The sequence below is a fragment of the Merops nubicus genome, unplaced genomic scaffold, assembly GCF_000691845.1.
Source record: "Merops nubicus isolate BGI_N331 unplaced genomic scaffold, ASM69184v1 scaffold15487, whole genome shotgun sequence".
NCBI classification, from domain to species: Eukaryota; Metazoa; Chordata; class Aves; order Coraciiformes; family Meropidae; genus Merops; species Merops nubicus.
In genome coordinates this window covers 9496-37178 of record NW_008622412.1, presented here as the reverse complement: position 1 = coordinate 37178, position 27683 = coordinate 9496, and the positions used below count along the sequence as shown (strand labels likewise).

Genomic DNA, 27683 nt, shown 5'->3' with positions numbered 1-27683 from the left:
AGGCTTGTGGCCACCACCATCCCAGCCACAATTTTCCAGTCTTGTGCCCCCCCCCCCCCCAGCCACAATTTGCCAGCACAAACATCAGTAAAGTGCTGCTTGTACAGACACCGACGGTGGTCAATATCTGCATTAGAGTAACTTTATACAATATATACAAGAGTGCAAACACAACACTTGTTGCCAGATTAAGCTATTTTTTTCCCCAAAATTGTGTTCTGGGTCAATATGCCATGGTACATTCTTCTTCTAAAATTGAAGACAGCTTTTGAAACACACTGTCTCTCTGAGAATAGCCAAATTAAAAAAGTTGCTTGATTTCTATTTTTAGTCTCTATTAGTCTGATTGTTTGTAATTCAAAACAATAAAAAACTCCCAAACTTTCAAGCTCACACATACAGCACTGTTGTGTTACCAATTGCACATCTGGAAGGGCTGCTCCAGAACACAAGCCAGCAGGCAGCAACATGGCTATGGAGAATTTGACAACGCCACCAGATTCACTACTGGGATGCCACAGAAGTACTACTAAAGGAGGAGAAAACCGTTACTTTACCTCAACGTATCTTCTAGTTCTCTCTGTAGCCTTTGATCCCTCTTTCTGCTCCTGTTCTCACTCAGGATCCCAAAAGGGTATTTGCCATCCCAGGGCATGAAATTTAGTGTTTACTTTAGATAGCAATTAATCATATTCTGGAGTCATAAAACGGGTCAGTGGCAGAACCAAACCCAGAACATCAGGCTCAGCTCAGTGCTCTGTCTCACGCTGCTTTCAAGACATTTTTCTTTCTGTCAGTTTGGGCCAGTGACTGTCCCCTCTATGCTTAGCTAATTTGAGCCACACATGGTGAGCATGAGCAAAAAGCAGGCACAGACAACAGCCTGGGCACGCAGGGCAACTGATGTACTTTTCAGCTTCTAACCAAAGAAGGTCACAGGACAGTGAAGTTTTATTAAAACTGCACTCCATTTTTACTGCTCTTTTCTGATATTTATTAATCTTTAAAGAACAGAACACAAAAGCATTACACATTTTCTTTCACTTTTTTTCATACCTGAAACTTAACTCTTCTTGAAACTGCTTTGCCATCAACTTAGACAGAAGGTCCATGTAGATGTAGCTGGACTGCTTCTGGTACCTTGGTGGACGGACTCCTTCACAGCTGCCTGGACTTCTCTACACTGCCCAGTCAACTGCACTGCAGGCATCTCACTGATGGGGCTGGGAATCAAGACTGCATCTCCTAAGCCCTTCTACGTTCCACATGAGTTTACTCTGCTAAATGAAGATTTATCACAGCTTTTCTGTTTTTCAAATGGATAATAAATGACGTTATGAAGTTACACACAGCAGTGGCATCTCTGAGCTTAACAGATGCAAAATTCAATACACCAATCCATTTTGAAGATAAAATGTTAATAACAGTTTCATAGTCTAATTAATTAATATGCCAATGATATTTCCTGAATCAAAATTCCTTGGACTTTGCTCTCTACCCAAGCACAGTTTTCTCTTGCTTCACTTAAGGTTCTAAATCAAGTTATTGGCCTTTTGTGTGCAGCTGTTACATATGTGAGTATCCATGGATTTATTAAAATTCTTTGTTCTATTACTAAAGACATTAAAATTTTTCCATTTCAACAAATGTCTTATTTGGTTTATTACTATAGACAAGTAAGATGTTCCCAGAATATGAAAAATGTGAAAAATCTTAAGATGGTCTCAAATAGGTGCTTTTCATTACCTAGAAAAGAGGAGAAAGAGTTTTACCTGTGAGAAATCCTGAACTATCTGATTGATGCTGCCGTGATAATAATTACAAGGCAATATTATTGAGGCAGTATAAATGATTATTTTTTTCAAAATAGCTTTCTCATATTTACCTCAATACTGCTGACTTAGGAGCTTACTCCACTTAAAAGTGTAATATTTGGTATCCTGTACAGCAAAACACAAACAGTGTAAAACAATATATGGGATAAATCCTTTGTATGTGTTAATGCTGAGATTAAAAAGATGGAGAATCATTCAAAACTTAGAATGTGAACATAACTTACATGATGTTCAGGTAAAAGCCCCAAAATTAACAGTTGAAATCTCCTTCTAGGGATCATTAGAGAACAGAATTTTGCTTAAGGAACAACCTTTAAACTTTGCCTAGACCGCAAAATGCAGATGTAACACCACTTCCAGCCTTCATATTACATTACTGAAATTATGTATATCTGAAATGTTGGTGCCGTTTTTTTTGGAAAGTTTAATAGCAATATATACATCAAGATTTCTATTAGCTTATTGCTAAATCAAGAAAACAGTTATAGGCTTACTTCCTTTAAAAGCAGTCTTATTGGAGAGAGCATTAAACTGTCGGTTAGATAGATACAAGAGAAAAAAGTAAATCAATCCCCTGCCCAGTTTGGTTTAAAAACTCATTTTTTCTAGTAATGCTGGTTAACCAATCAATCAACGTAGCGATGCCTTTGCCTGCACACAGGGAACCCTTTCTTTCACTCAGATGCTCCCTATGCACAACTGAAACTAAGTATTGACACTAGAAGCAGGAACTGTGCCTGAATGACACCTCACAGAAATAATTCCAAACCATTTGCTAAATTACCAGAATAATGACAGTAAGTCAGACTTGTTGACGCATTTTATTGTGAGATGGGGAGTCTGGTAAAAAACTAGAAAATGACCATGATGTAACAAGGAACTTAAAAATGGAGTTTCAGATTTATAACATACATACATGAATACAGGAACAAATTGGCACAAAAATGTTAAACATTGTTCCCAACACTGTTTATAAGATTATTCTAATTTGGCTTACTAAGGAAATGAGAGTTTTATGGTTAGACTAATCTCTTAATAAAACTGCAGAGCATCATGCTATTAGTCACACAGTGAATTTCAAAATTTAAGAGCTTTATATTAAAAACTGGGTAAAGGTAAAATGAATTGATTGCAATTGTAAAATTAATACATTCCCATTTTAATTCTTCTGTTCTACAGTCCAAGGCAAGTATAAATGTTAACATAACACTATTAAATCAAATCTCAATGCAAGAGAACCGATTGCATCTCTACTTTAAATCTTATCAACTTTCCAAATTTTCATACTAAAATATATTATTGTATTAATACAAACTACAGTATTATACACTACACTGTGTAATAAATAAAGAAATATAAAAATAAGACACATAAATATAAAAGTTTTCTAAAACTAAAAAGGTACATATGTCAGTAAGAAGGGTATTAATACTGCCAGGTTTGAAGACATACAGTACAAAATGTTGCACAGATCTATAAACTAAAAGAAATAAAATAATACTGATAGGTAAAAATCAGCTAACATTGTTAATAAATGGGGTCCATAATAACTAACATTTGAAAATACTTATGAGCCAGATAATATGTCATGTATGTGTCTGAAATTAAAGTAAACCAATAAAGCAGATTAGAAAATTTCCCTTGTAATTATTGTAGAGAAATTCTGCAAGTCAGGTATTAACCCAAAATACCACCAAATAATTAAACAATGAAATATACCCAGTGTTCTTACTTCTCTGATGGCTGAGTGTTTTTTTCCCCTATGATTAGTTTAGAAGTTTGATACAAATCAACAAATGCTAGTTATTGTAGGCCACATACTGGATAAAGGCTGCTTAGAGCCTTTATAATACTGATAAATGGCACTTACAGCACACAGGTCTTGCATAAGGCCAAAGGAGATACAAAGCTTCATATCATATCCTTCATATCGTTACTACAGACTCAAAACACAATTACAAACACGGATTTTGACAACTTTGCTGTCCTTACCAGTATTAACACTGTTAGTCCCTGCAATCAGAACTCAACGACAATCTTCTCAACTACGTTTTTAATCACGAGTAAGAAACTTCAGTTCTTCTATCATCTGCTTTCTTAAGGCTAACAATACACTTTAAATGATAATATGCTCTACTACAACATCTAATGTCATAAACCGCTACCTTCTAGGTTGGATTTACAAAGGTAGCCAAGCACTGTTTGCAACTGCATTACAGGTTTCTGCCAAAGGGAATTTTGTAGTGCAGAAGTTATCACATTTCAAAACATAAGAAAATACTGAAGCGGATTTTGGAAATGTTTTACCATAAAAAAAAAAAAAAAAAAATCATATAAATCTCTCCCAATTGTACAGCTTAAAAATTAATCAACTTCAGAATGAAAATGAATACTGATAAAACAAACAATGCCAGATGCTTGTCTAATAAATCAGGTTTCCTACAACCTGTTAAATCTTTGCTTACAGAGTCACTGTATTTTTCTAATCTGCTTCATGTTATAAACTTGTTCCTAACTTTGAAAACTGTGTGAAAAATTACTAAGTTTGAGGTTCAGGCACACCTGGATTTCTTTTTTTTTTTTTTTTTTTTTTTTACATATATATTTTTTTACACAGTAGTGAACAGAAATCACAGTATGCAGGTTACTGCGTTTCCATGAAAAGCATGTATAATATAGAACGAACTTCATTACCAATTTTTTTTTCCTTATAGAAAAAACTATCATTTAAGCTTTATTTGTTTTTTTCTTCTGGCACCTGCCCGTTACTCTGTATAACTTCTGGTTCTGCATTGCTTGCTTGACTTATAGCTTCCTCATTCTTGTTACCTTCAGCTTTCCCTTCTTCTTCTTCTTCTTCCTCTTCATCCTCTACTTCTTGTAGTTTCCTACATTCTTTTTCTTCCTGAAGTCCTTCTATCTCTTTCTCTTCCTCCTCCTCTTCCTCTTTTTCACTGTCTTCCTCCTCTTCCCTGGTTAGACTCTCTCTCTCATCTGAGTCGATCTGCGAGGGAGATGCCCTGGCGCCAGGGTGCTCGCTGCCGAGGGCCTCCTGCCCCGCCTCCTCCTGCTCCGTGCCGTCCCGCTCCTCTGCCTCTCTTTTGCAATAGGAGTAGCGATGATTCATGTGCTGAGAGTAAGACCCCGAGTGTGAAAACCGCTTTCCACATTTGTCACATTGGTAGGGTTTTTCCCCAGAATGCAGTCGCATGTGTTCGATCAAATGGTGTTTGTGTTTAAATGCTTTTTTACAGATTCCACACTCGTGAGGTCTTTTACCTACAAAAGAAAGCACAAAAAAATCAGACATCTTTTAATTTATACTGTTGCTTTTATCAAAAAATGATGGTGACCATATTATTAACAACTAATAATTCTATTTAACAAGACATTCTACTGCACACATTATCAGCCTGAGTTTCTCACCTGAACCCAAAGGATGAGGGTGCAAGTGTACACTGTCACAATTACACGGGTAATTTGTAAGTTCTTTAGGAAAACAGCATAGAAGGACAGAGTCTCACATGTAACTTTTAACACACAAAAAAAAGTGTGAATATAAGTAAGGTAGAAAAGAAAATATTTTTCTGTCAGTAAACATTATTTTGACTCACAACCCTTTTAACTTCTCTATATTGATGGAAATTTTAATTTTTTTTTTTATTTTTATTTTTTTGTGTGTGTGTGTGTGTGCTAAGTCCTCCTTCCATGTTACAGGTAAAGGGAAAATCTTTTCAAAATCTACGTTGGCACAGGTAAATGCCCTATGCACAAAACTTCCTGATAACAAGTGAAATAATCTGCTTTGTTTCAATTAGTTCTCTTTCTGCTCTGTTTTCCAGCTTTCTACTTTGTTGCCTTTTTTTTAAGAGTTGCTAATAAACATAGCAGGAGTCTAGTAATGATATTTTCATTTCAACGCTCAAAGCTGTTATGAAAAACAGCTTTGTACAGTCTTGGCCTAGACACTGCTGACATTAAGACAGCAGGTTTTTGGTCACACTATACAGATGATCAACACCTCTGTGTCAACTTATGCCAAACAAGCAGTGAGGTAGATGGGTGTTGGTCCCTCCTCCCAAGTAACAAGCAATAGGACAAGAGGAAACAGCCTCAAGTTACAGCAGAGGAAGTTTAGATTGGGTATTAGGAGTAAATTCTTCACCAAAAGGGTTGTCAAACAGGAACAGACTGCCCAGGGAAGTGGCTGCATCACCATACCCGGAGGTATTTAACGGACGTGTAGATGTGGCACTCAGGGACGTGGTTTACTGGTGGACTCAGCAGTGCTGTGTTAATGGTTGGACTCAGTGACCTTATGGGTCTTTTCTGACCTAAATGATTCTATGATTCTGAACACTGCACTTAATTTAAAGGTAGAAAGGAAACAAAAACTGACTCATGAAATGGAGTTGTTAAGAGTCTCAGGACAGAAAAAGTATGAAAACAGATAGTGAATACAATTTGAGAAACTTATCAAGTGGTGAAGACAAAAAGGGAATTTTTTATATTTTTCACTCTGTAAGTGAGATAAAATTAAAACATTAATATGCAGAAATATAGGCACCTAAACAATATAAAAAAGAATTTTTAAAGATATCATAGAAGAAATAAGACAGCAACAATTATTAAAAAAGAAGACTGAAGATACCAGAACTGGAGCCAAGAACAACTATGAGAAATCAAAAATAAAAACTAAAGCCAAAAGGATGTTGTTTTGGGGTTAGATTCCATGTCTAATGGATGGCTGTTAACTTCAAATCATTACAAAAGTGGCTCGATTTGAAAATTCTTCATGCCAGATATATACACTGCCTTTTATGTAAAGTATCATACACATACACCATCCTTTTATCTTAATTTATAATTTTAACTTTTAATTTTTCTTTATTTATAACCAGGCAGGGAAAACTGGAAGTAATACATCCTTGGTTACAGGTTGTAGCTTGCAGATGATTGTCCTGAGCTAGATGGAAGAAACTCTCCTTTTTCTATTCAGGGTTTCAGTCTTACAAACTCAAAGAAACACAGAATTGCAGTCCAGCCAAATAAATACACAAAACCTAAGGTTCTAAAGAAAGCTGAGCAGAGGTGACAAGGACTATTATACCTCCCTGCACTTTCTGAGAACTGGACTCCAGATTATCAGTTGCACACTACTAATGAAATAGTGATCTGAAACTGCTTTTCCTACTACATACCTGTGTGTTCGTACTTATGTCTCAATAATGAGCTGCTCTTCTGGAATATTTTGTCACATAAATCACATGCATACATCCCATTTTCTGTCTTCCTCATCTTTTTCTTTGGGGGTGTTGAATCAGAATCATTTTGATCTTCTACATTCGATACTCCTTCTGAGCTAGTGTCTTGCCTTTCATCCTTCAGAAAAATTATGAAAAAGGTTGAGTTCAATAAGAAAAATACACTGATGCAGCACATAATTTATAAAAAGTAAGCTGAAGCTGCACTGTTATTCTCATTCAATTCTATAAACAGACAAATGAAATTGTTTAGACTTACATAGTCAAAAAAATCCTCTCTGGCATTGCTCTGCTTTGCAGTCCTTGCCGCTATACACATGCAAAGTTCTCACTGGGACTCACTCTAACCATATCTAAATCTGACTGTGGCCAAGTCTAAGCTACAGTGACACATCATGTTTTAGGGTTTGTAAAATAAATGCAATGTTAGGAAGGAAAAGAAGATTACAGACAAATAAATTACCTCAGTAAGCTGGAAGAGCAAATTTGGTATCTAACTGCATGTTTTATCTGATGTTCATCACCCACATTTTGCTACCTCACAGATTTTATGGAAATTAAAGCTGTGGGGTTCGATGAAGTTTTCACAAAAATCTATTTAAGTTACAATTTGAATTTGCATATTTGACTACCTTCTTTCTCATAAAACTACCATAAATACTACTTAACCCAAAATTCGGGAGACTTCAAATGTTTCACTAATAACAAGTTTTTAAAATATCATAACTGTTGTCTATTTCCAAGCATTTCAGTCACTGAAGCTTACCTATAAGAAGCACATATTTTCTGCTATCAGCAGCATCACTACACACAGACTTAATTTTATCATGCATTATCAACTCTGAATATAAAAATGTATGTGTTAGCTACCTATAACATTGTCTGTCTCATAAACTTTAACATATGAACAACCTTGTAACCCTTCAAGGCTCCTCAGCCTCTGGCAGTACAGAAGCCTGCATAAAAACCTAGACAGCCGATTTCTAAGATTTAATTAGAAAAGCTCAGTCTTTATGTAAGCCACTTTTCTGTTCTGCCTCGACGTGCACAGGTGTTTCTCAGGAGGACTGACTCCAGTTAGACCACATCTGGACTCATGCAAGGAGGAACAGGGCAAGATCTGGGAATGGCAGATGAAGAAAAATACCTGCCTGACTTTCAATTGAGAATATATTTGAATTTTGTTTGAAGTGCCATTATGGTGTAGGATGAATTCAGCTACTCTGCAAGCCAAGAAAGCAGAGTGGCATGAAGGGAGTAGCCAAAAGTTCCGAGGAGTTTATTTTCTGAGTGTGGTAAAAGAGGAGATACAGAGCCAGGAACACAAGCCATAATCTTACGTTGCTTTTGGATCAGGAAAACTAGACTGTCTTGAGAATGCTGAGCACTAATATCCTAGAAGACACTTTGGAATGACTGAATACGGTGAAGAACTGACTTGTCCATGCACATATAGAAACTATATAGCTTCTGTCAGTCCGGACTCAAGCTGCCGCAGCTAACTAGTTTTGCAAAGGACTTAACAGTAACATCTATTACCCCCTGACAATGAGGCTGAATATACCTTACAGCTTAGATTGACATTTTTATTTAATTTGACAGTTTTCAGTTAGTTGAACATGTATAGAGAATGAATACCTCATTCACAACATACAGGAGTACAGGGACTGAAGTACCTGATTTCCATTGGCTTGGGTCTGTTTTGGTGGTGTTTCCTGAACTGCAGGACTAACTGTAGTAGAGTATGTATAAGCCACCTGTGGAATCAAAATGGTTTGCTTATTGGCAGCGAGAGCTCTCAAGCATGGAACACTGTTCTGGTCAGCAATGGCAACTATTGTAGGTAACTGGGCAGTGACTGTAGGTATAGCAATATTTATGGGATTGGCACTTGGTGGGATTACATTTACAATAGGATCAGAGTCTGTAATATTGTTGTCCTTTTGTGGTTCTTTTTTTGCACAAGTTAAGTTCAGAGGTTCTTCCTGGACAGAATAAACACTGTTCTGGTAAACACTAGTTATAGTAGATCTTTCCAATAGTTCTCCATGTTGCTTTGGTAGCGAAAGGTCAAGAGGTTCAATTTGTGGCTCTTCTTGTACACCATCTGCTGTGTATGTATAACCCTGTGAATTTCTTGATGAAGAAAGGTTCAGTGGCGATGGGGATGGTGTGCTGCTGCGTGAACCATTCAGAGTTGATCCCTCTGGTAAAGTCTGAGATTTTATTGTACTGAGAGGATTTTGTGAGTTATTTGTGCTGTCCTGGGGTTCGCTTGTGTTTGTAGTTGCGCCTTGATCATCATTATCTGCAGGACTGCTTAATTTGTCTTGCTCAGGAGAAGATGGTCCAGAAGACTGCACAGAAATTTGTCCAGCTTGCATTTTTTCAAACCACTTTTTTACCACATCCAGTGGCAAGTTAACTGAATCTGCTATTTTTGAAAGCTCTTCTGCGCTCGGTTGTGCATTTAATGCATAGTACGCTTTTAGGAGCGATAAAAGGTTCTTTAAAGGTGGCTGACCAGGAGATAAGTTGTTCTCCCCAGTTTCTGATGCGACCGGGGAGTCAGGCTTCTCAGCTTCTGTTCCACTGGCCTGGGGAAGCTGAGGAGGAGTTTTTGTTTCATAGTGCTTTAATTCTTGAAGTGCATTAAGATCTCCTGGACAGTCATCACAAAGAAGACAAGTGCTATCATTGGTCTCTCCTTCAAAGTTCTTATCTTTCTCAGACTTCACTCTAAGATCTTCTGGTAATTTTTCATTTTTGCAGCTATTTGTAGGAACAGAGTTTTCTTTTTTTAGATTTTGAGGAACAACCTGAAGTTGACTTGGTTGCTCCAAGCTGTAGTTGATGATAATTTTGGTTGTCCCATCTTGGTCAACCAAAGGAAGACTGATAGCTGAAATGAGGGAATGGCCAGCTTGTTGTATAGATGCATTGCTGATTGGTTCTTGTTCTTTGGATGCAAGATTAGCATGATTGTTTTCCAATACTTGCCTTATTACATTACCATCCACTGCCACTTTAAGTACATTTTGAATGTCACTTAAGTTGATGCTTATGGGAGACACCAGACCTACTGTTGGTAGAACAACAGCTTGCACCACACCCTGAGGAGAACTGGTTGCCTGCAATGGGCTACCACCGCTAAAAACCCCATTCTGCAAAGGGGTTGAACAATTAATTCCTGAAGCAACCACTATGGGCTTGAATTCATAATCCACAGGTTCAGTTTTAATTTGGTTAACAGGGAGTTGCTCTTGCAAGGGCTTATTTTCTATCTTTTGTCGTATCTGTGGTCTTGCTGGGCTACCTGGTGATGCAGAAAGGGAAGGGGAGGAGCACTGAGATGTCTTGAGCCCTGACCGGGCTCGACCATTCACGGGCATCAAACCAATACACTTCTTACTGCTTATGTGTGAACTGTATGAACCAGAATGGGAAAAACGTTTCTTGCAGTTTGGGCACTCATATGGCTTCTCTCCTAAAGATAAAAAAAGAAAGAAGAGAAAAGGCATATGCAACAATTTATTACATTACAGAGTAACTTCATCATGCAACAGTAACTAGAAAACCGTACATCAAAATGACCTCTGAAAGAGTCCTCAAAAAAAAAAATCTTTCACAGTGAATTAACATAAGAGTAATTATGTGATCTATAGCTCTGGTCCTAGGATCCTTTAATAAATTTGTGATCCACTAGTAGATAGAGGATGGAGCCTACAGGATCATGACACGTTCTAGTACTTCCCAGTAACAGTCCACATATCACATAAATGATACTTGCAATTTCATTAAAGCCCATTCAAGTAGTACCACTACTAACTTCAGAAGCTGCACAAACTATTGCAGAATGGAAAGAAAACAGAGTATGATTAACTAAAGAAAAAATGCTATAAATGCAAATCATACTTGTATAAGGAGCTATGCACATTTTATTGTGGGACATATCTTCCTACAAGCTGAAAATCAAGCAAAGTATAACTAAAGGGAAAACAGACACATGTAGAAGACGTGTTTATTTGCCTTTAGAGATAAACATTAGGTTAAATTGCCAGAAAGAGGCACACAACTATGTAATCATCACACCCCTAGTAAGCGTTGGCTTTTCAGTGGCTCTGTGTTACAGAGGAAAAGGGAAAAGCTGAAAAAGCTGGCTTGCTTCAGGTTAAAAAGTACGTTGACTGAGGCTTTCCCACCCACAGGCACAGTGCCACTACCCTCTGGAAATGAAATGAAGACAATGTTTGCTGGAGGAGGACTTCTAAGCGAGGTGCACTTCATTGCTCTTATCATGGCTAAGTAACTGCTAAGAAAGGAACAGATGGCCTAAAAATGTGTTTTCAGACTTTCTGTCAATAGGTAAATCTCACTTAAACACAGAAACGGAGAATCTCTTTTGAGTGACCACGTTTAACTTATTTCTATATTACATATTAAAATATATTATTATATATTATCTTTCTCATAAATTGGAAGCTTTCTTGTAAATTGAAATTGTTGTGACAGTATACCACAATCCTAGACCTGGGTCCTGAGGCTATTTTAACGACAAGTGTTGAATGACCACAACCACAGCTACAACAAGAAGCGTAGTTCTTATGTCCTGATTGCTATCAACTAAAATTTTCTGGCAAAGGCTCATAACATGCTGAATGATCTGCAAACACTGAGAAAAAACAGACAAGTGAAAGAAGACCAGAATAATGTTTCCATTTCTTCTAACACCAGTGATGTTCTCCCTAAGTGTTAGAGTTTAAGCTGCAACCCTAAATCCTCCGGAGTTACTTTGTGTACTTCCTGCACACAGCTGAAGGCTGCTGCTCTCAGTGCTTACAGAGTCTCAGTGGAAAAAAAAGAAAGGAAAACACTACTATTTTAAACTTATATTTATAAGACTGATATCACATAAAAGAGCAGAAATTGCAACATTAGTACACAATTCAATGCTTGGTTTATTTACCACTGTGGATTCGTAGGTGCTCCTTTAGGTGATGTTTATATTTAAAAGCTTTTCCACATTCAGTGCACTTGAATTTTCGATTACCACTGGACTGTGTCACATGTCTCTGTAAGAAAGAATTTGTAAGTACTGCGTAAGACAGCATGTTGGAAAAACATCTTGTATTTTCACATTGTAACAGAGAAAATGCAATACAAAACTGAAACGAATCAATCATAAATTTAAAAGACTGGAGGTGGTATGCATTGCGCATGAAAAAGAAGCAAATTAGAAGTCAGGTTAAAACTGAGCCATGGGTATACTCTGAATAAATCTGCTACAGTAAAAAGAAAAGAAAAAAACCCAAACAAAATATATTTGACCCTTCTCCTAATTTCAGATGATGCTTGCACTGACATGTTACGTGAGTAACAAGTTCCAGGATGCATGCTAATTCTACTTGTGAAAGAAAAAAAACCAAGAAAAACCCCAAGCCCACCACCCACAGAATATGTCACACAGGAGAGAGAAACATTAAAGCATATAAAAGCTTGTTTAAAGTTTAATCAGTTGACTTGATTTTTCCATTTACATGCTTTCAGCGCTTACTGTTGGCCTTGGATTCCTCTATGTAATGATGCCACAGGATTGCTCAAGAGAAGATGGTTCAGTGACAACAAAGGCACTCTCAGTCACAATTAATTCTCAAAATAAACGCAAAAGACTAAATTAAAGCAAATAACAATATGGAGGGATTTCCCAAGTACACACCATCAAACACCTTCACTATTTGCATTGAAGCTCTGTGGTTATTTTTATTATATTTCACCTTGTGAGAGCATTTATTGTCAAGCTCCAAATTATTTTAAATTTACTGTTATGCTAGTTTAAAAAAGGCAAAACCTAGGAAGACGTGCCAATATCTGTAGTGTATGTGATACTTAGATGCAAGATATATAACTTTATTACAAACTGTATAAATCTGTCACAAAGTGTCTAGATCTATGACTATTTTTAACAACAAAAATTACATACATTTTATAAGTAGGAGCAGCTTAACTAACAGCATAAAATGGAGGAATTAGAAATTTTTCTGTTGAAACAAATTGTTTATTTAAAACAACTATCATCTCTTTTTTTAAGTAGAGCTCACTTTGCAAAAAGCTCCTCTAGCACCATTTGGCTGCAGCTGCAGATTTTTGGTCACCAGGGTAAGTTTTTTCAGAAGCTCACTGAGAGAGCTATTCACGCCCTCTGGGGAAACAGCCTGCCCGCGGGCAGCTGCCACCACCCCTGGAGTGAGACGGTGGCGGGGAGCTCCTGCGCCCAGCTCCGGCCCACTGCCCTCAGCAGCCCTGGAGCAGGCGCTCCCCCCGCCGACGCTGTTCCCCACGCGCAGACACAGCGGCTGCGGCATGAGGTCTCCGCTGGAGAAGTGGGGATGAATAAAAAGGCAAGATGAAGTTCCTGTTCTGATTTATGCCTTTAGAGCTGAAGGACCTGCAGCAGCCCAGTTTGCTGGATGGAAGTCTGAGTACTGTGCTATGAGATACTCTGTCCAAATTATCATAGAATCATAGAATCATTTAGGTTGGAAGGGACCTCCAAGATCATCAAGTCCAACCCTTGAGCCATTAGGGCTCTAAAGTCCTCTGCTAAAACAGATCAGAATCTGTCAGGGTTGGAAGGGACCACAAGGATCCCCCAGTTCCAACCCCTCTGCCATGAGCAGGGACACCTCCCACTAGATCAGGCTGCCCAGAGCCTCATCCAGCCTGGCCTTAAAGACCCCCAGGGATGGGGCCTCAACCACCTCCCTGGGCAACCCATTCCAGGGTCTCACCACTCTCATGGGGAAGAACTTCTTCCTCACATCCAGCCTGAATCTGCCCACTTCCAGCTTTGCCCCATTCCCTCTAGTTCTGTTGTTACTTGAGATCCTAAAAAGTCCCTCCCTGGCTTTCTTGTAGGCCCCCCTAAGATACTGGAAGGCCACAATAAGGTCACCTCGGAGCCTTCTCTTCTCCAGACTGAACAGCCCCAACCCTCTCAGTCTGTCCTCATAGGAGAGCTGCTCCAATCAACCCTCCCTGTCCCTCCTTTATACGATACAGATGCTAAGACAAATTGGAACAAGATAATCTAAATTGCTTCCAACTACTCTTAACAGTTCCCTTGGGATAAGCATTTGGTTTGGATGCAGTGTTCAACTCTCAGTAGATACTGCTCTCAGCCTCCTTGGGGTGGGCTCCTTCATGCCTCCTCCCAGGCTCTGCAGTGAGGTCTTCACTCTGACTTACCCAGGTTAGCACTTGACCCTTATTCCTGGGTTCGTCAGCTGTTTTCTGCTAGTCCACATGGCTTTTCAGCCTTGCTTAACTAAATCCCATGAAGATGATGTTCTAGATGACTGTGCCTGACTCCCTGCATTTCACTTTAATGATCCAACTTCACTGAGTCTAGAGGAATGTGTCAGGATTTACTTAAGCCTGCAAAGAATCAGTTACTACTGTCTGACTTGAGATTATACAAGTTAAAGGATCTCAGCATTTAAAGAGTCACTGCAGATACTGGACTACATAAATATTCATCCTAAATATTAGTGCATGTATTCAATCTGTCAGAACTGTTTCTGCTCCAGCCTTTAAAATTTGGTGTTCTTCTTCCAAGGTATGCAATCCCACATTTCTCTTATCAAATTTTTAATGAGTTTTCCTGTTTCCTGGACATAGCTGTAAGGTGCTTTTGAACCTTCTGCTAGGCAGTTTCCCTCTATTTTGCCTTACCTTCTTATTTCTTTATTCATCTCTCTTGCTGTCTGTCCTATACTTTTCCTCTTTATAATTCTGGCACATCCTCTGAGTTAGTCTTCAAGATCTTTAAAACTGACTGAGAAATCATAACTATTCTATGAAGTGCCATCTCTGATACACTATTTTCTCAGATTCAAGTGGTTTTCCCCCTTTCAGTACTGTTAAATCCACATTATTTTGTGCCTCTGATATGTGATATAGTTTTTAATGCACTGTACATAAACAGTGTGTTTTGCTCATTAAAGAATTAACCACAGCGTTCAAAGAATATTCCTCTGCATTCCTTTAAGGTCTGAAAGAAGAAACATCAGCATTAAGGTCTGTAACTAGCCACTAACACTTCCCTGCTTCAAATATTTACTGTGCTTATGACTATAGCCCACTTTCTTCATAACCAAAGAACAAAAACTAATTAATGGGAAAACTCAAAAGTAATTTGGAAGACAGGGATTACAGGGACATCAGGGTTTTTTTCAGACAGTTTGACCACAGTCTTCGAGAACTGCCATTTCTCAGCAGTATGTGTCCAGAGCAGTATGAAATTTTAACAGACTACCTACAGGTCCTTTGTAGATTGATGAGAAGAAAAAGAAAACAAATACCAGAAGCACTTATTCATACTTCAACATCTTTTTTAGTGCTCCACATGTGAAAGCAGATGATGCATGTGCAGCGTCCCTTCCTATCAGCCATTGGTGGTGTAGGAGCAGCCAGGAGAACTGTGAGGGATGCAGGAGGGGGTGCAGGATGGCTCTCTGCTCTCCACTGGAGAAGTAGCTGCAGTTTGGCATATCTTGCTCTTCCTCAGAAGGAGGCACAGTGTGCACACATCTCTTCCACTGCCTTCACTACACTAGATAGTATCTTTGCTCATTGATTTCTTGTGCAGAACAACTACAAAATTGTCACATGCTGGACGTTAACCATCTAACAGTTTCCAAATAACCTAATTCAGCTGAAATCCTTTAAGAATAAGACATTCAGTTTTGAAGATGCAGCTGTTTATGATCTACACCCAGGAGGTACTTTACTATGGCAAAAAAGTTAATTTTCCATTACACAAATGATTTAAGCATGTATATGCACATGAACCCAACTCTAAAGACATGACAACTTTGTGACAATAACACAAACAAATACACATTTCAAATTTACCAAGTATCTAGACTATTGTAGTTTTGATTCTGGCTATGGCTCTAGAGAAAAAAATACACTTAAATGGATGTAATATTGAGTTGCAGATACTTCATAAACCCAAAGTTTATTAAATGCAATTGTGCCTTCAAAAGTATAAATGTATTAAAGAATATCTGCAGAAATACAAGCTCTCCTTTGCAGCAATTCTTCCAAGATTGTTTACTTGCTTGGTATTTTTTTATCTTTTCATCCAAACTACATGCAAATCTGAGAAAGGTTTCTGGCCCCTTCAGCTACTTTATTCTTCTGCTTTTAGGCTTCTAGTTGGAAAAACTGAAAATATATGTGGTAGCTCACAAAAAAGCGTTACACAAAACCCATAGATTTTATCATTCAAAACATAAGAAGTATGTAGGATGATAGTAACTTTAAAGTGGAAGCCAAGCCAGTAAGAGAGCAAGACAGAAACAAACTGTTCATGTGAAATACATTTGAATAAACAAGAACTGCCATGCTCGAATATGATGGTGAGGTTATTCCAAAGCCTGAGAGACAGTAAAATCCCTGTAGCAGGATGGCCAGCACTTCCTGTAACCATTTTTCCTATTTAAAAACACTCAAGTATAAAAATATATAATAATGTATAATAAATTTTTAAGCTTGTTAAGTTCTTGGACTTAGTCATACTTTGTAGAACGGAAGTTAATATGCATTGTGTAAAAAAAGCATCTCCTTTACTCTGTGTTACAGCCTTTCAGTTTAAAGAAAGATCTGTTGGTTTGGAGCCGCGAGAAATATTGACGTACCTCTCCCTTTATATTTGTTTCAAAATTCACTGTTTTGCATCTATCTGTGATGTTTCTCTCCTGCTTCCTCTCTGGAGAGTATCAATCTTTTTCATCTGTCCTCAGAAGGGAACATCTCCAAGTCTCTCTCTATAACCTGGTGGAGGAAAATCTATATCTTTTTTCCTTGGATAATTCCTGGCTGTTCAGTGAGTTTCAGCTGATTCCTGAGCCTCAGAGTGTCTCTGATAAGCTATAAAAGCATGTAATTAGGGATGTATGATAGGAAATTGTGGGGATAATAGAAGAAAAGAGAAAGAGGGAGAGAGGAATAGACTCTCAGGACCTTCCATAGTGATGAGATGGCTAACTCATGGAAGGCATGTCAGGGTACGAAACCCTCAGGCCAGCCCATGAACCAGAGGAAACAAGCTCAGAATATATTTAGCCATTTCTGTTGTTTCATTTGTACTCAAATGTTGTATTTCATGCACAAATTATTTGTGTATTGTCTTACAGGATGGACTGCATTTAAAAACTGTCTCAGTTCAAGCAAATGAATCAACTCAATGGTTTGTTTCTGACAGGCAAAACCAGGTACAGTGAATTTTGAATTAGCCAAACAGGATTTATGAAAGAAAGACATTAGCATTTCACTAAAGATTTGAGTCACAATTTTTATGTAATGTTAGCCAATGAACAGAAGAAAACTAATTACCTATAAAGGCAACAAAGCACTTCTGAAAACTAAAATTTAAACCCAGCCGTACGGCTCTAGGACTGGGACCTCAGCTCACAGATATCTGATGTGAACATCTTACTTGCTCCGTACATTTTTGCTCACATAAAAAAATGGCAGCATTGCTACCGATCAATCCTTAATTCAACCACCACTTACTTGATCTCTTCCTGATTTGTGTGACGTCATGTGGCGGTCGAGCTGCGTTCTGTACGCGAACGTGTAACTGCACAAGGAGCAGCTGAAGTTGTCCTCGTTCTTCTCGTGGCGGTACTTGATGTGTTCCTTCAGAGAGGTGAAGCGCTTGTACCCGCGATCGCAGTAGGGGCAGGTGAGCAGCTGGGAAAACGCATCGGGTGTTCCTGCCCAGGAGGGACAACACGCCATCCTTAACTAAACGTCAAGTTCCACACTTGCTACCACCAACAAACACGCTTTACATTTACATATATTACTGTAAGAAAACATGCAGCTGCTAAGAGCTCCATCTAGTTTAAAAAGGACTAGAGATAATTGATTTTTTTTCCCCACAGGTATTATGTTACTAACCACATTATGGTATGGTTGTCCCAGTGTATGCCAGAGAAAGTCAGCACAATACAAATACCCGAACCCACACCTCTCAGCGAGTCTGTTGGACTTCCCACTACAGCACCAGACATCTATATATGCGTTCATTTAAAAAGTGGTCTGAAAATTGTGAAACATGGTTTAAGATCTAACAATCTTCGTAGATCTGGTTAGCTCCAATCACAGATAATCCTCAAATCCTGTTTACAAATTTAAGTCTATCAGTGAAACAGTTAATAGTCACCCCGGTTTTCCGCTCCTAAGAAATTAATATTTGGAAGCTGCAAAGAATATTTTTTTTTCTTTCACTTTACCTAACACAAACTTCTAAGTGAAAAGAGAACTAAATAAAATTATTAGAATTATAATTCTTATACCTGGACCTGTTGGAGTGGGTCCAGAGGAGGGCCACAAAATTATCAGTGGGCTGGAACACATCTCCTATGAAGAAAGGCTGAGAGAGTAATGGCTGTTCAGCCTGGAGAAGGGAAGGCTCCAGGCAGACCTTATTGTGGCCTTCCAGTACTTAAAGGGGGCTTATAAGAAAGATGGGGACAATCTCTTTAGTAGGTCTTGCAGTGATAGGGCAAGGGGTCATGGTTAAAAGAGGGTGGATTCAGACTACATATAAGGAAGAATTTTTTTACAGTGGTGGTGGTGAAACACTGGAACAGGTTGCCCATAGAGGTGGTAGGTGCCTCATCCCTGGAAACATTCAAGGTCAAGTTGGACAGTGCTCTGAGCAACCAGATCTAGTTGAAGATCTCCCTGCTCACTGCAGCTGGGTTGGACTTGATGACCTTTAAACGTCCTTTCCAACTCAAACCATTCTATGATTCTATGACACACAGATATGTATCCATAGTAAGACATACTGCCTGTAGGGCAGAAAGGAGAGAAATCAAACGTGAGGCCATAATATGATTCTAATGCGATCTGTGAAATATATTCTGCTAGCTTTCATGAAGTTATTTCCATATCAGTACAGGACCAAGTGAAGTCACGTTGAAGCTGAATAGCAGTTTCACAAGTCCATTTCTGAGAATACATCATTTATGAAGTTTTAATTCCATATCTTCTTATTAGCATATATTTATCCCCATACACAGTAACTTACCTGTCCTTGAAAAGTTAGTTTTTTAAATGATTGAAAAAAAAATTCTTTATAAATTGATAAATGTGTTTACATAAATGTTGCATTTGCTCTATTTGATCAAAGTATCCATTTATAGGGTGTTATATCCTCCAATGACCATGCTACTCTTCCACGACTCAAAGGAAATGGGAAGCAATTTTGCAGGGATGCACCTATGTGCTGTGCTGAGTGAGAGCAGGAGAGGAAGGTGAAAGGTCTTTACTGATTATCACTTTATGCTCTGAAACATGAGAGGCAAATTTGTATGCACTGTCATTTTAAGTTGCAGAACTACAAACATTATTAATACTCATAAAATTAACCAGTGCTTTAGAAAGTACCTCTGAATTATTTATCTTCATGACCTCTTCCAGCAGTTGTCACCATGGATTGATTATAAGCCCTATAAAGTAGTAATTTGTTTTGTTTGTGTGGAATTTACTGACTTAATTTTTACTGAACATGTCACTGTTCTTGCAACAGTGAAAAGGAAAAGAAGAGTCAGACCAGTTTTCATTATTACTAAAACCCAAGACATTCCCTGCCATACTGGTCCTCTTAACCTTGTTACGGTAACAGGCAAGGTAGCACTCATATTGCACTGGGTTTTGTGGTGTTCTGCTGCTTTCTGCTTTTCCTGGATTACCCAGGCTGTCAAAAATGAACCTGTCCCCACACGTATTGGCACAGTACACTTCTGTTCAGTTCTCTTTTTTCCATTTACAATTCAATTCACCTGACATAAAGAATACTCCATGTCAGCACAAATACAACTCAGTGGAAATGTCAGAAGCACATTAACTTAAATTCTGTTTCCATTGCAGCAAATGGTGAAATGGCAATGGTTTCCAAAGCCACTAAGGTCTCTAATTCTCTGTCACTTCTTTTGTCCAGTCTCTTGGTTTAGAATCATGTATCTTTAGCAAGTATCACTATATTTTTGGAAATTTCTGTTCCAAATGATTGAAACACTGAGAATTTTCAGAATTCTGCCCTGTAAGCTGACTGGACTAGGTCAAATTTAAATTATTAATATAAACGTGTATTTTTAATGATTACATGGAAATCATATTGAAAGGCTGTACAACTAAGCTGACAATCTGTGCCACTGCAACTGCAGATTAAAATTTTAAATTAATTAAATTGTAATTTTGAAGATGCTACGGTTGAGCATGTATCTTATTTGAGTTTTGCAAAACTCGTAAAGTAAACCAGAAAGTATTAGTAATTCAGGCCCTATTTCTGTATATAAACAGGCATGTATACAGTTTAAATTTATCAAATTTTTTTTTTTTGCTAAAATCTCTAAAGCAGAAAAAAAATCTTAGCATTAGCCTTTTCACTGCTCTTCCTTAGACTCCAGTACAGTAATACAGATACGATGACATTTTTTGCTCAATTAGTACTTTTTTTTCAAATGACTGGAACACCACAACTCCTAACCCTTTATGTAGGATGTTATTTTCTTTCGAAAAATCTTAAATATTCCAGTAAAGGAACACAATCTAGTTAAAGCAGCACTTGTCACAGGTTATGAAAGCTGAGCACTTCAGAAAGCAGTGCAGAATACAAACCCAATCTGAAAAGATTTTTGCCTTCAAATGTTTCATGATGAAGATGCCTTCAGTGTTTCATAATGAAGAAACAAAGTATGACTTCTCATCTCATTCAGAAGAACATCTAAAGCATGAAACTTCCTTAGGGAAAAAGTTATCTACTTAAAAAAAACAACAGGTCATAATTTTTTCACATAAACAATATTTTTTTTTTTGCTTCACTGCTGTCTTTTCAGGAAAAACAAAACAAAACAAAACATAGACTGACTACTAATAAAAGAATTCCAATCAAATAGATCCTTTCAGGCAGTTTGTTTAGAAATATGAAAAGAAACATAACTCTCCCTAAATTATTCTTACATGAAGTTATACTATCTTCATTCACTCCCACTATATTTAAGATACGTTTGTTGTGTTCTGTCACATGATACTGAAGGAATTTATGAAAGCTTGTATTTTTATTTCCAGTTATCTGAGTTTACCATTTCAGTGTGTATACAACTAAATCCCAGTGTTTACCTTGTTTCACAAAATCAAGTAATAATGTTTTTTGCATGTTGATTCCATTCTCTTGTAATTTTTTAACTAAGGTTCGGGATTTTTTTTCCCAAAGATACATGTGTAAGCATTGTTGGCTTTTAAAATACAACAGAATTTTTTGGTCAAGTAGTTACTACAATTTATTTCACAAGAACTGGACTGGTGGCATTTTTACCATTTTCATCCTGACCACTAGCTTCTGGTGTGCCTTGTCTCTGGTCCTCCTCAGGTGCTTCAGGGTAGATAACAGCTGTATCTTCTTGTTGAAGGAATTCTTCAACATTAGGGTCATGGTTTTGTTCATTTTCTGCATCAGAATCACATTCATCTTCTTTTACTAAGAGTGAAAAACAAGACATAAGATATGAAGAGTTTAAAAAGAATGCAAATGAAATTCAGTAACTCACATTACCAAATCATCCTCCATCCAGGGATTTCAAAATTCTTTACAAATACTCATATAGGTCAAGCACACTATGTGTAGGATCAGCACTACTCCCTGTTTTGCTCTTAGGAGACGTGGTGGTACACTGGTGCCGGGGTCACCCCTCACACAAGAGGACTGCTCTGTGTCACTGTCAGATGTAACTCTGCACCCAGGACATCTGAAAGGAGCCCAGACTATCCTTCCTCAGCTAAAACACTGTTTATAATTTAAGAACACTAGCATGAAAAAGTAAAGTAGTTTCTAAAAAGAAGGGGGAGAATTTCAAAGATTTCAGGATACTCCCATGGCCAAAATTCAGTAGCACTCTATGAATAAATGACTCAGAGTAACAAAGAAATACCTGTACATCCAACTTCATCTGTCTGAGCTTCAGGCCCCAGGATTTCCTTTGCTTCTTTTCCAGCTGAAATAGTACATTTCACAAAAGGAAGAATGAACATTTAAAAAAGAACCCCACAAAAAAAAACAAAGCCAGACACACAACTTGCTATTCTTGAGGTATTTCTTAAACCATTTTTTCCATTTCTGTATTGTTTAGAACTGCTTTTGTACACAATGTTCTTTCAAAATATGGACTGTACAGATTTAAGCAGTGTGTAACCAATCAATTCACAAAGATACTCCACAGTTAGAGAAATGAAATCTTAAAAGGAAGCAATACTAAACACCAACCATTACTTGAAGAGAGGTAAAGACAGGGACGATGTGTTACTCCAGCAAGAACAGAGTCAGCTACTTAGCACTACCTACAAATGCAGCTGATACACTGCAGTATTATTTCCAGAAAACAGGGTACCATAAAACAGTACATAAACATAAAATACATTTTTGTTATTTTTTCTGATTAGCAGTTTTTGGAAACGGTTTATAATTTGCTGGTAATGTCTGCAACAGCTACCTAATCTATTCTCTTGTAGATCGTCTAGAACCCACTTAAAGGAGGCTGTGATTACTTAAACAAGGATTTTAAACACAAGCTTCCCACTTCAGAAAAACTGTGCACCTCAAGAATGTTTCACATACCAATGACAACCAATTCCAATATTCAGTATGGAATTTGCAGGTACCGGATGTTCATAGAACTAACACTATGGACTAAAGCTGCCTCCAAAGCTCTGCTAGCTCCTGCTGAGCTGCAGCATTCAAGGATGCAGCATGGAAGTTTTAACTCACTACAGGTTGCTGGTTCAAATCAATAAACAGCCCAAGTTGTTCCTAATTTATATTCATTGGGGTATGCTTTTTGGTCTGTCCAGTGTAGCCCAGACTGGGAAGTTCCTGATGGAAAGGCTACTGCTTCCATTTCTGTCAATACCTGGCTTATGGCACCAGTGCACAGGAAAGCTATGTTAGTTGTTTTGTACCTTTATCAGTAGTATGCTATGCTAATATATGTGAAATTAAAGCATTATTTCACAGTTTTAGTATTGAAACCTTAAGTGCTTTAGACCTACACTGCAAAAAAAGACTCTTACATGGTACAAAAGATTAGACTATGCAACAGCTATGATCTGAAATGGCAACTTGATACTTTTATTTCATTTTTATTTTGTTCCCCAGAACATTCCAGCTTTTTAATTACAGGATAAGCCAATTTCTCCTTTATATGAAAGACGATAAATTCTAGCAGAACTTTACGTTCTCAGATAATACAAGCTTCCTCAAAGGAAAAGATTGTTAATTCTGTTTACTTTGACAAAATCCCACAGACCCAAAATATCTGCAGAGAGTCACAAACAAGAAATATGCTTAAAAGGAAACTGTAACTCTTAAATCTTACCTTAATTTTAATTGTCATCTTAAAAAAAGCACCCAAACAGTCCATATTTTATTGGTCAATACTGGATTGTTAACTAATTATATTTTTGGCCCATGATACCACAGACTTGGTTCAGAATTTGTAAGATGGATGATGGAATGCAATGCAAATTTAAATCCAAAATTTAATTTCTTAAAAACAATGATGATGCAAACCCACTATTTTTCTTTAAAGAGGGTTTGTGATTTTTCTCCATTATGAAATAGGCTCTATGGAAGAGGGGGAATATCAGTAAGTTATCACCCACAGAAATTTAAATTAAAGTGTCTCTAGCAAGTTCCATTGGCTTCAGTAGAAATAAAAGTTATGCTTCCCAAGGGAATGTCAAGGAATTTATGGCATTATAGATTAACCTTATTGAAGTTAAAATCCCTCTCAAATCTAAGAATCATAACCTCTGTTTGCTACTGTCTCTTCCAATATCTAAAGGTGGGGTATAAGACAGGAAGGAGCCCTTTTCCACAAGGGCTGATTTTCCTTAATGTTGTAGGAACAAATAATTTGAAAAATCTTCAGTAGGGCTCCATTTTTATAGCTATGTATGGTCCACATACAGAGGCACCTTTACAATTGTACCTTCAGAAGCCCAACTACCAAGCTGCAAATGCAGCTGCTGGGAAGCAACGGACAGATGTGATGATGAGGACACAGAACTTAAGGCAGAGTTCCACTAACCAGAAGTAACAGCTCTGAATTCCAGAAGTGTGAGCTACTTGCTGAATGACTGCTTAAATACAGGTCTCCATGAATAGCATCTAGGGCATAAATATCCATCTTGGCATTACATCTGGACACACCAGAAAATTGTAAAACATGTTCTTGGACTTCCGTATCTCATCACTGCTTCTGAGCAGGTGCTTAGAGATATGGTGGGACTTCCAAGGGTTAAATGCTAATGATTATCAGATCACAGGCAACTGGATGTACGAGCAGCAAATATGCATGACACAGTTACTGTGTCATAGGCTGACTGTAAAGATCTCTGCATGGATAAGATAACTGATTAAATTTAGACCATTGCCAAACCGGAAGTTTTGGTTGTATGCGGAAAGACAAACTTCACTGAAATTTCCACTGCACTCTTATCTTCAGAGAAGGGTAGAAATTCTAAAGCCCATCAAAAGAGTTTCTAATTTAAATTCTTTAGAGCTAATTTTCTGCTATGTATGTAGCAAGCATTCCTTACAGCTTACAGTATTGCCTGGTTGTTTGCTTCTGTGGGCAAAAAGGTGACCAAAAAGTGCCATGGTCTTTTAGACTGCCTCCCAAACGAAATTAATACAAAATACTGCAGCAACTTTCCTTAGCAACCTACTACATTGAAAGAACACAATCCAGCTCACAAAACATAGCCTTAACCTAAAATTTTATAAGTTGAAGGAATTTTTGAGTTCCAGGAAAAGGATGAACATAAAACATAACTTCATTAATTTTTAAAAGTTATTTCAAAGTATGAACAATTTTTTTAGATTTTCAATTTTCCAAACACCTTAATTCCAAGTCTAATATTTCCAGATTTGTTAAATACTTCTAACAGGTAATAATGCCTTTTAACTGTATTAATATGATAAGTAAATAAACTTAAACTTTCCTTTTAAAAAATAATTGTAGCATACGTTTTACTTTAAACTAAAGAAAAATAAATCATATTAGAGAATCACTGTACACATGAATACTGGCACACTGCCAACAACTTGTGCAGGATACACATGGCTGATGTTTGCAAACCTGTATGACTGTTTCAGTTAAACCTCTTGTGACACACACCTTGCATCTCAAACACCTGTTCTGAAGGTCTCCTAGAAATTCAGTTAGAATGTCTAGAAACGGAAATAAACTAATCTGATAAAGAGATGTTACATGAGTTGTTTCTATTCTTGGGCATTCGTGAACAGAAAAAAACATGTAAAAATCTCACTCTGTCAAGTTCAGCTACTTTCAGTACTAATGTATGGAAGAAACACAACTTGCTATGATTGCTGTAGTGTATGTTTTCTAAAAATAATCACAGTCCTGAAGATGGGATCAGTGTTGCACGGACACCTACTCCAGCACCTTTCTCTGTGTGAGAGAGAACATGCATTCGGTACCTCTCTCTCCAGATTTCTAATGCGCAACCAAGGCTGACGATAGGATTTTTACCTCACACCTTTCCTTCTAGGAAATCTATAAAAAAGTAAATAGTACTTTACCATGGCAAATCAAAGCTCTGTAAAACCTAATGTAGCCTTCATTTTTCTTGTGTAATCAATTGGCAGAAATTCAAACCATTTATTTAAAAGAACTTTACTATCAAATAAAAAAAACTCTCCAGACTGCTACAAAAGAAGCTTCAGAATATGTAATTTTTACAGCAGAAATTTATGGTAGTTTGAACAAGCCTGTATGGCAGCAGTTTTATCTTTTGTCTGTGCAAACACTTATCAGAGCCTGTCTTTGTCAGCAATGACCAAGGCAGAGAAAACATCATCTACACTGTGATTTTACAACCACAGTAGAATTTGGTTCAAAATGCTTCATTTTAGAAAACAAATTTTAAAAGACTATAAAGAGTACACCTGACATAAGGAGTGAAAAAAAAAGATGCCATCACATGTCTAGCACTCTGAAAACCCCACGAGGTTGTTTGAGGTAGGACACTGTGTCATGATTACCTGTAGATACATCTTCAGGAAATCTTCAGTCCAAAGGGTATTGACCCAGCATCTCTGTGAGCCAGTGCTCTTCTTTGCTCCCTATTTCAGCTTTTCCTATACCTACGCTTGAAGGGTTCAAGAAAGAGTCTACACAGAGCCCATTTTTATGTAACTTCAATTTTTGATTAGCCTGCAGTAGACCAAAGATATTATCGGAGAACTAAGAAAATTACTTACCCAGTAATTCAGCTCCAAAATACTAATTTCCCTGCACAGTATACCTTGGCAATAGCAGCTATGTAAAAACAGGCTGAGCTGGTGCTATTCTTTGAACTCTCAGCTGCTCTCTCTCAGCTGGATTGCAGTTAGGGACCATATGACTGCTTTCTGTTTATTTAGATGTGAGGTCATGCAATTTGTCTTAAACCACCAGTTTTAACAAGGTGGATGCTAAAGAACTGTGGCTGGAGTTCAGACACAGACAGGGATATGATGGAAAATATTCTGTATCTTTCAGGGGATTAGGGCAAAATTCCGCAATAAATTCAACTAATTTATGCATTTATCCCAATTTGGCTCAAATATAAGCATGCTGTGTGATATTATGAAACTCAGGATCTGACTCCTCAGTAAAAAGGCCCATTTCCTGACTGCTTCAAATTTTCAGCTTCTAAAGCTGCTGCCATAATATGTACAATGTCTACCTCCTCCTAGTGTTCTCAAAATACAGATTCATTATGGGTAAGACAGACAACTGTAAAACTAATAATCTAAAAACCTGGTTTTTTCTGGCTATATTTTAAAAGGGAAAAGGCACAAGCAGCTCACAGGGCAGGCAGAAGCAGCTCACAGGCAGAAATTTGCATCTGAATATTACTTTGCTTCATGTTTTTGGCTTCCCACTTACTCCCCAAGCTGAGCAAACCCTGAACCTTACTGGGAGCTATGGCAGAGACCTGCCATGCAAAAAGACTTTAAAAGCAAGTATGCAGTCTCTGATTACCCTTGAGAATGTTTCTCCCACAGATTTGAAATTCCTGTTTAACAATGTCAATGGACTGGATGAACCTCTGACTCCACCTCAAATATTAAATATAGATAATGAAATATATTACCATAAATACATTAGAAAACTTCTTTTTTTTTGAATACTACATGTTATTTCAGTAACAAAGTGACCAAAATAAGTTCTATCAAGTCTTCTTCTTAGAACCCTTTCTCTACATAGCATCACAGCATCATCAGTGAAAATGAACATACCTTCATCTTCCCAGCAACTGTTTGCACTCCCTTCTCTTTCACTGTTTTCTGGTAATACTGTATGGTCTGTTGGCAAGTCATCTTCTGGCACACTAGCATCACAGTCTGCTGCATCAGTTACACTTTCTTCTTCCACTATATGCAATTTATCTTCATCATCTGAATCCGAGTTTGCTTCTACCACATTATTATAATTGGTGA

The 27683-nt window shown here is 37.6% G+C and overlaps 1 protein-coding gene across 1 annotated transcript; it reads right to left on the bottom strand.

Moving 5' to 3' along the window:
• Positions 1 to 2645: 2645 nt before the first annotated feature.
• ZEB1 (zinc finger E-box binding homeobox 1) lies at positions 2646 to 27683 on the bottom strand (the record flags this gene model as incomplete). The annotated part of the gene is made up of 8 exons (XM_008944781.1): positions 2646 to 5114; positions 7037 to 7217; positions 8776 to 10586; positions 12066 to 12171; positions 17678 to 17880; positions 21495 to 21656; positions 22108 to 22170; positions 27483 to 27683. Coding segments are annotated over 8 exons (3272 nt in total), but the record flags the coding sequence as incomplete, so codon positions are not given.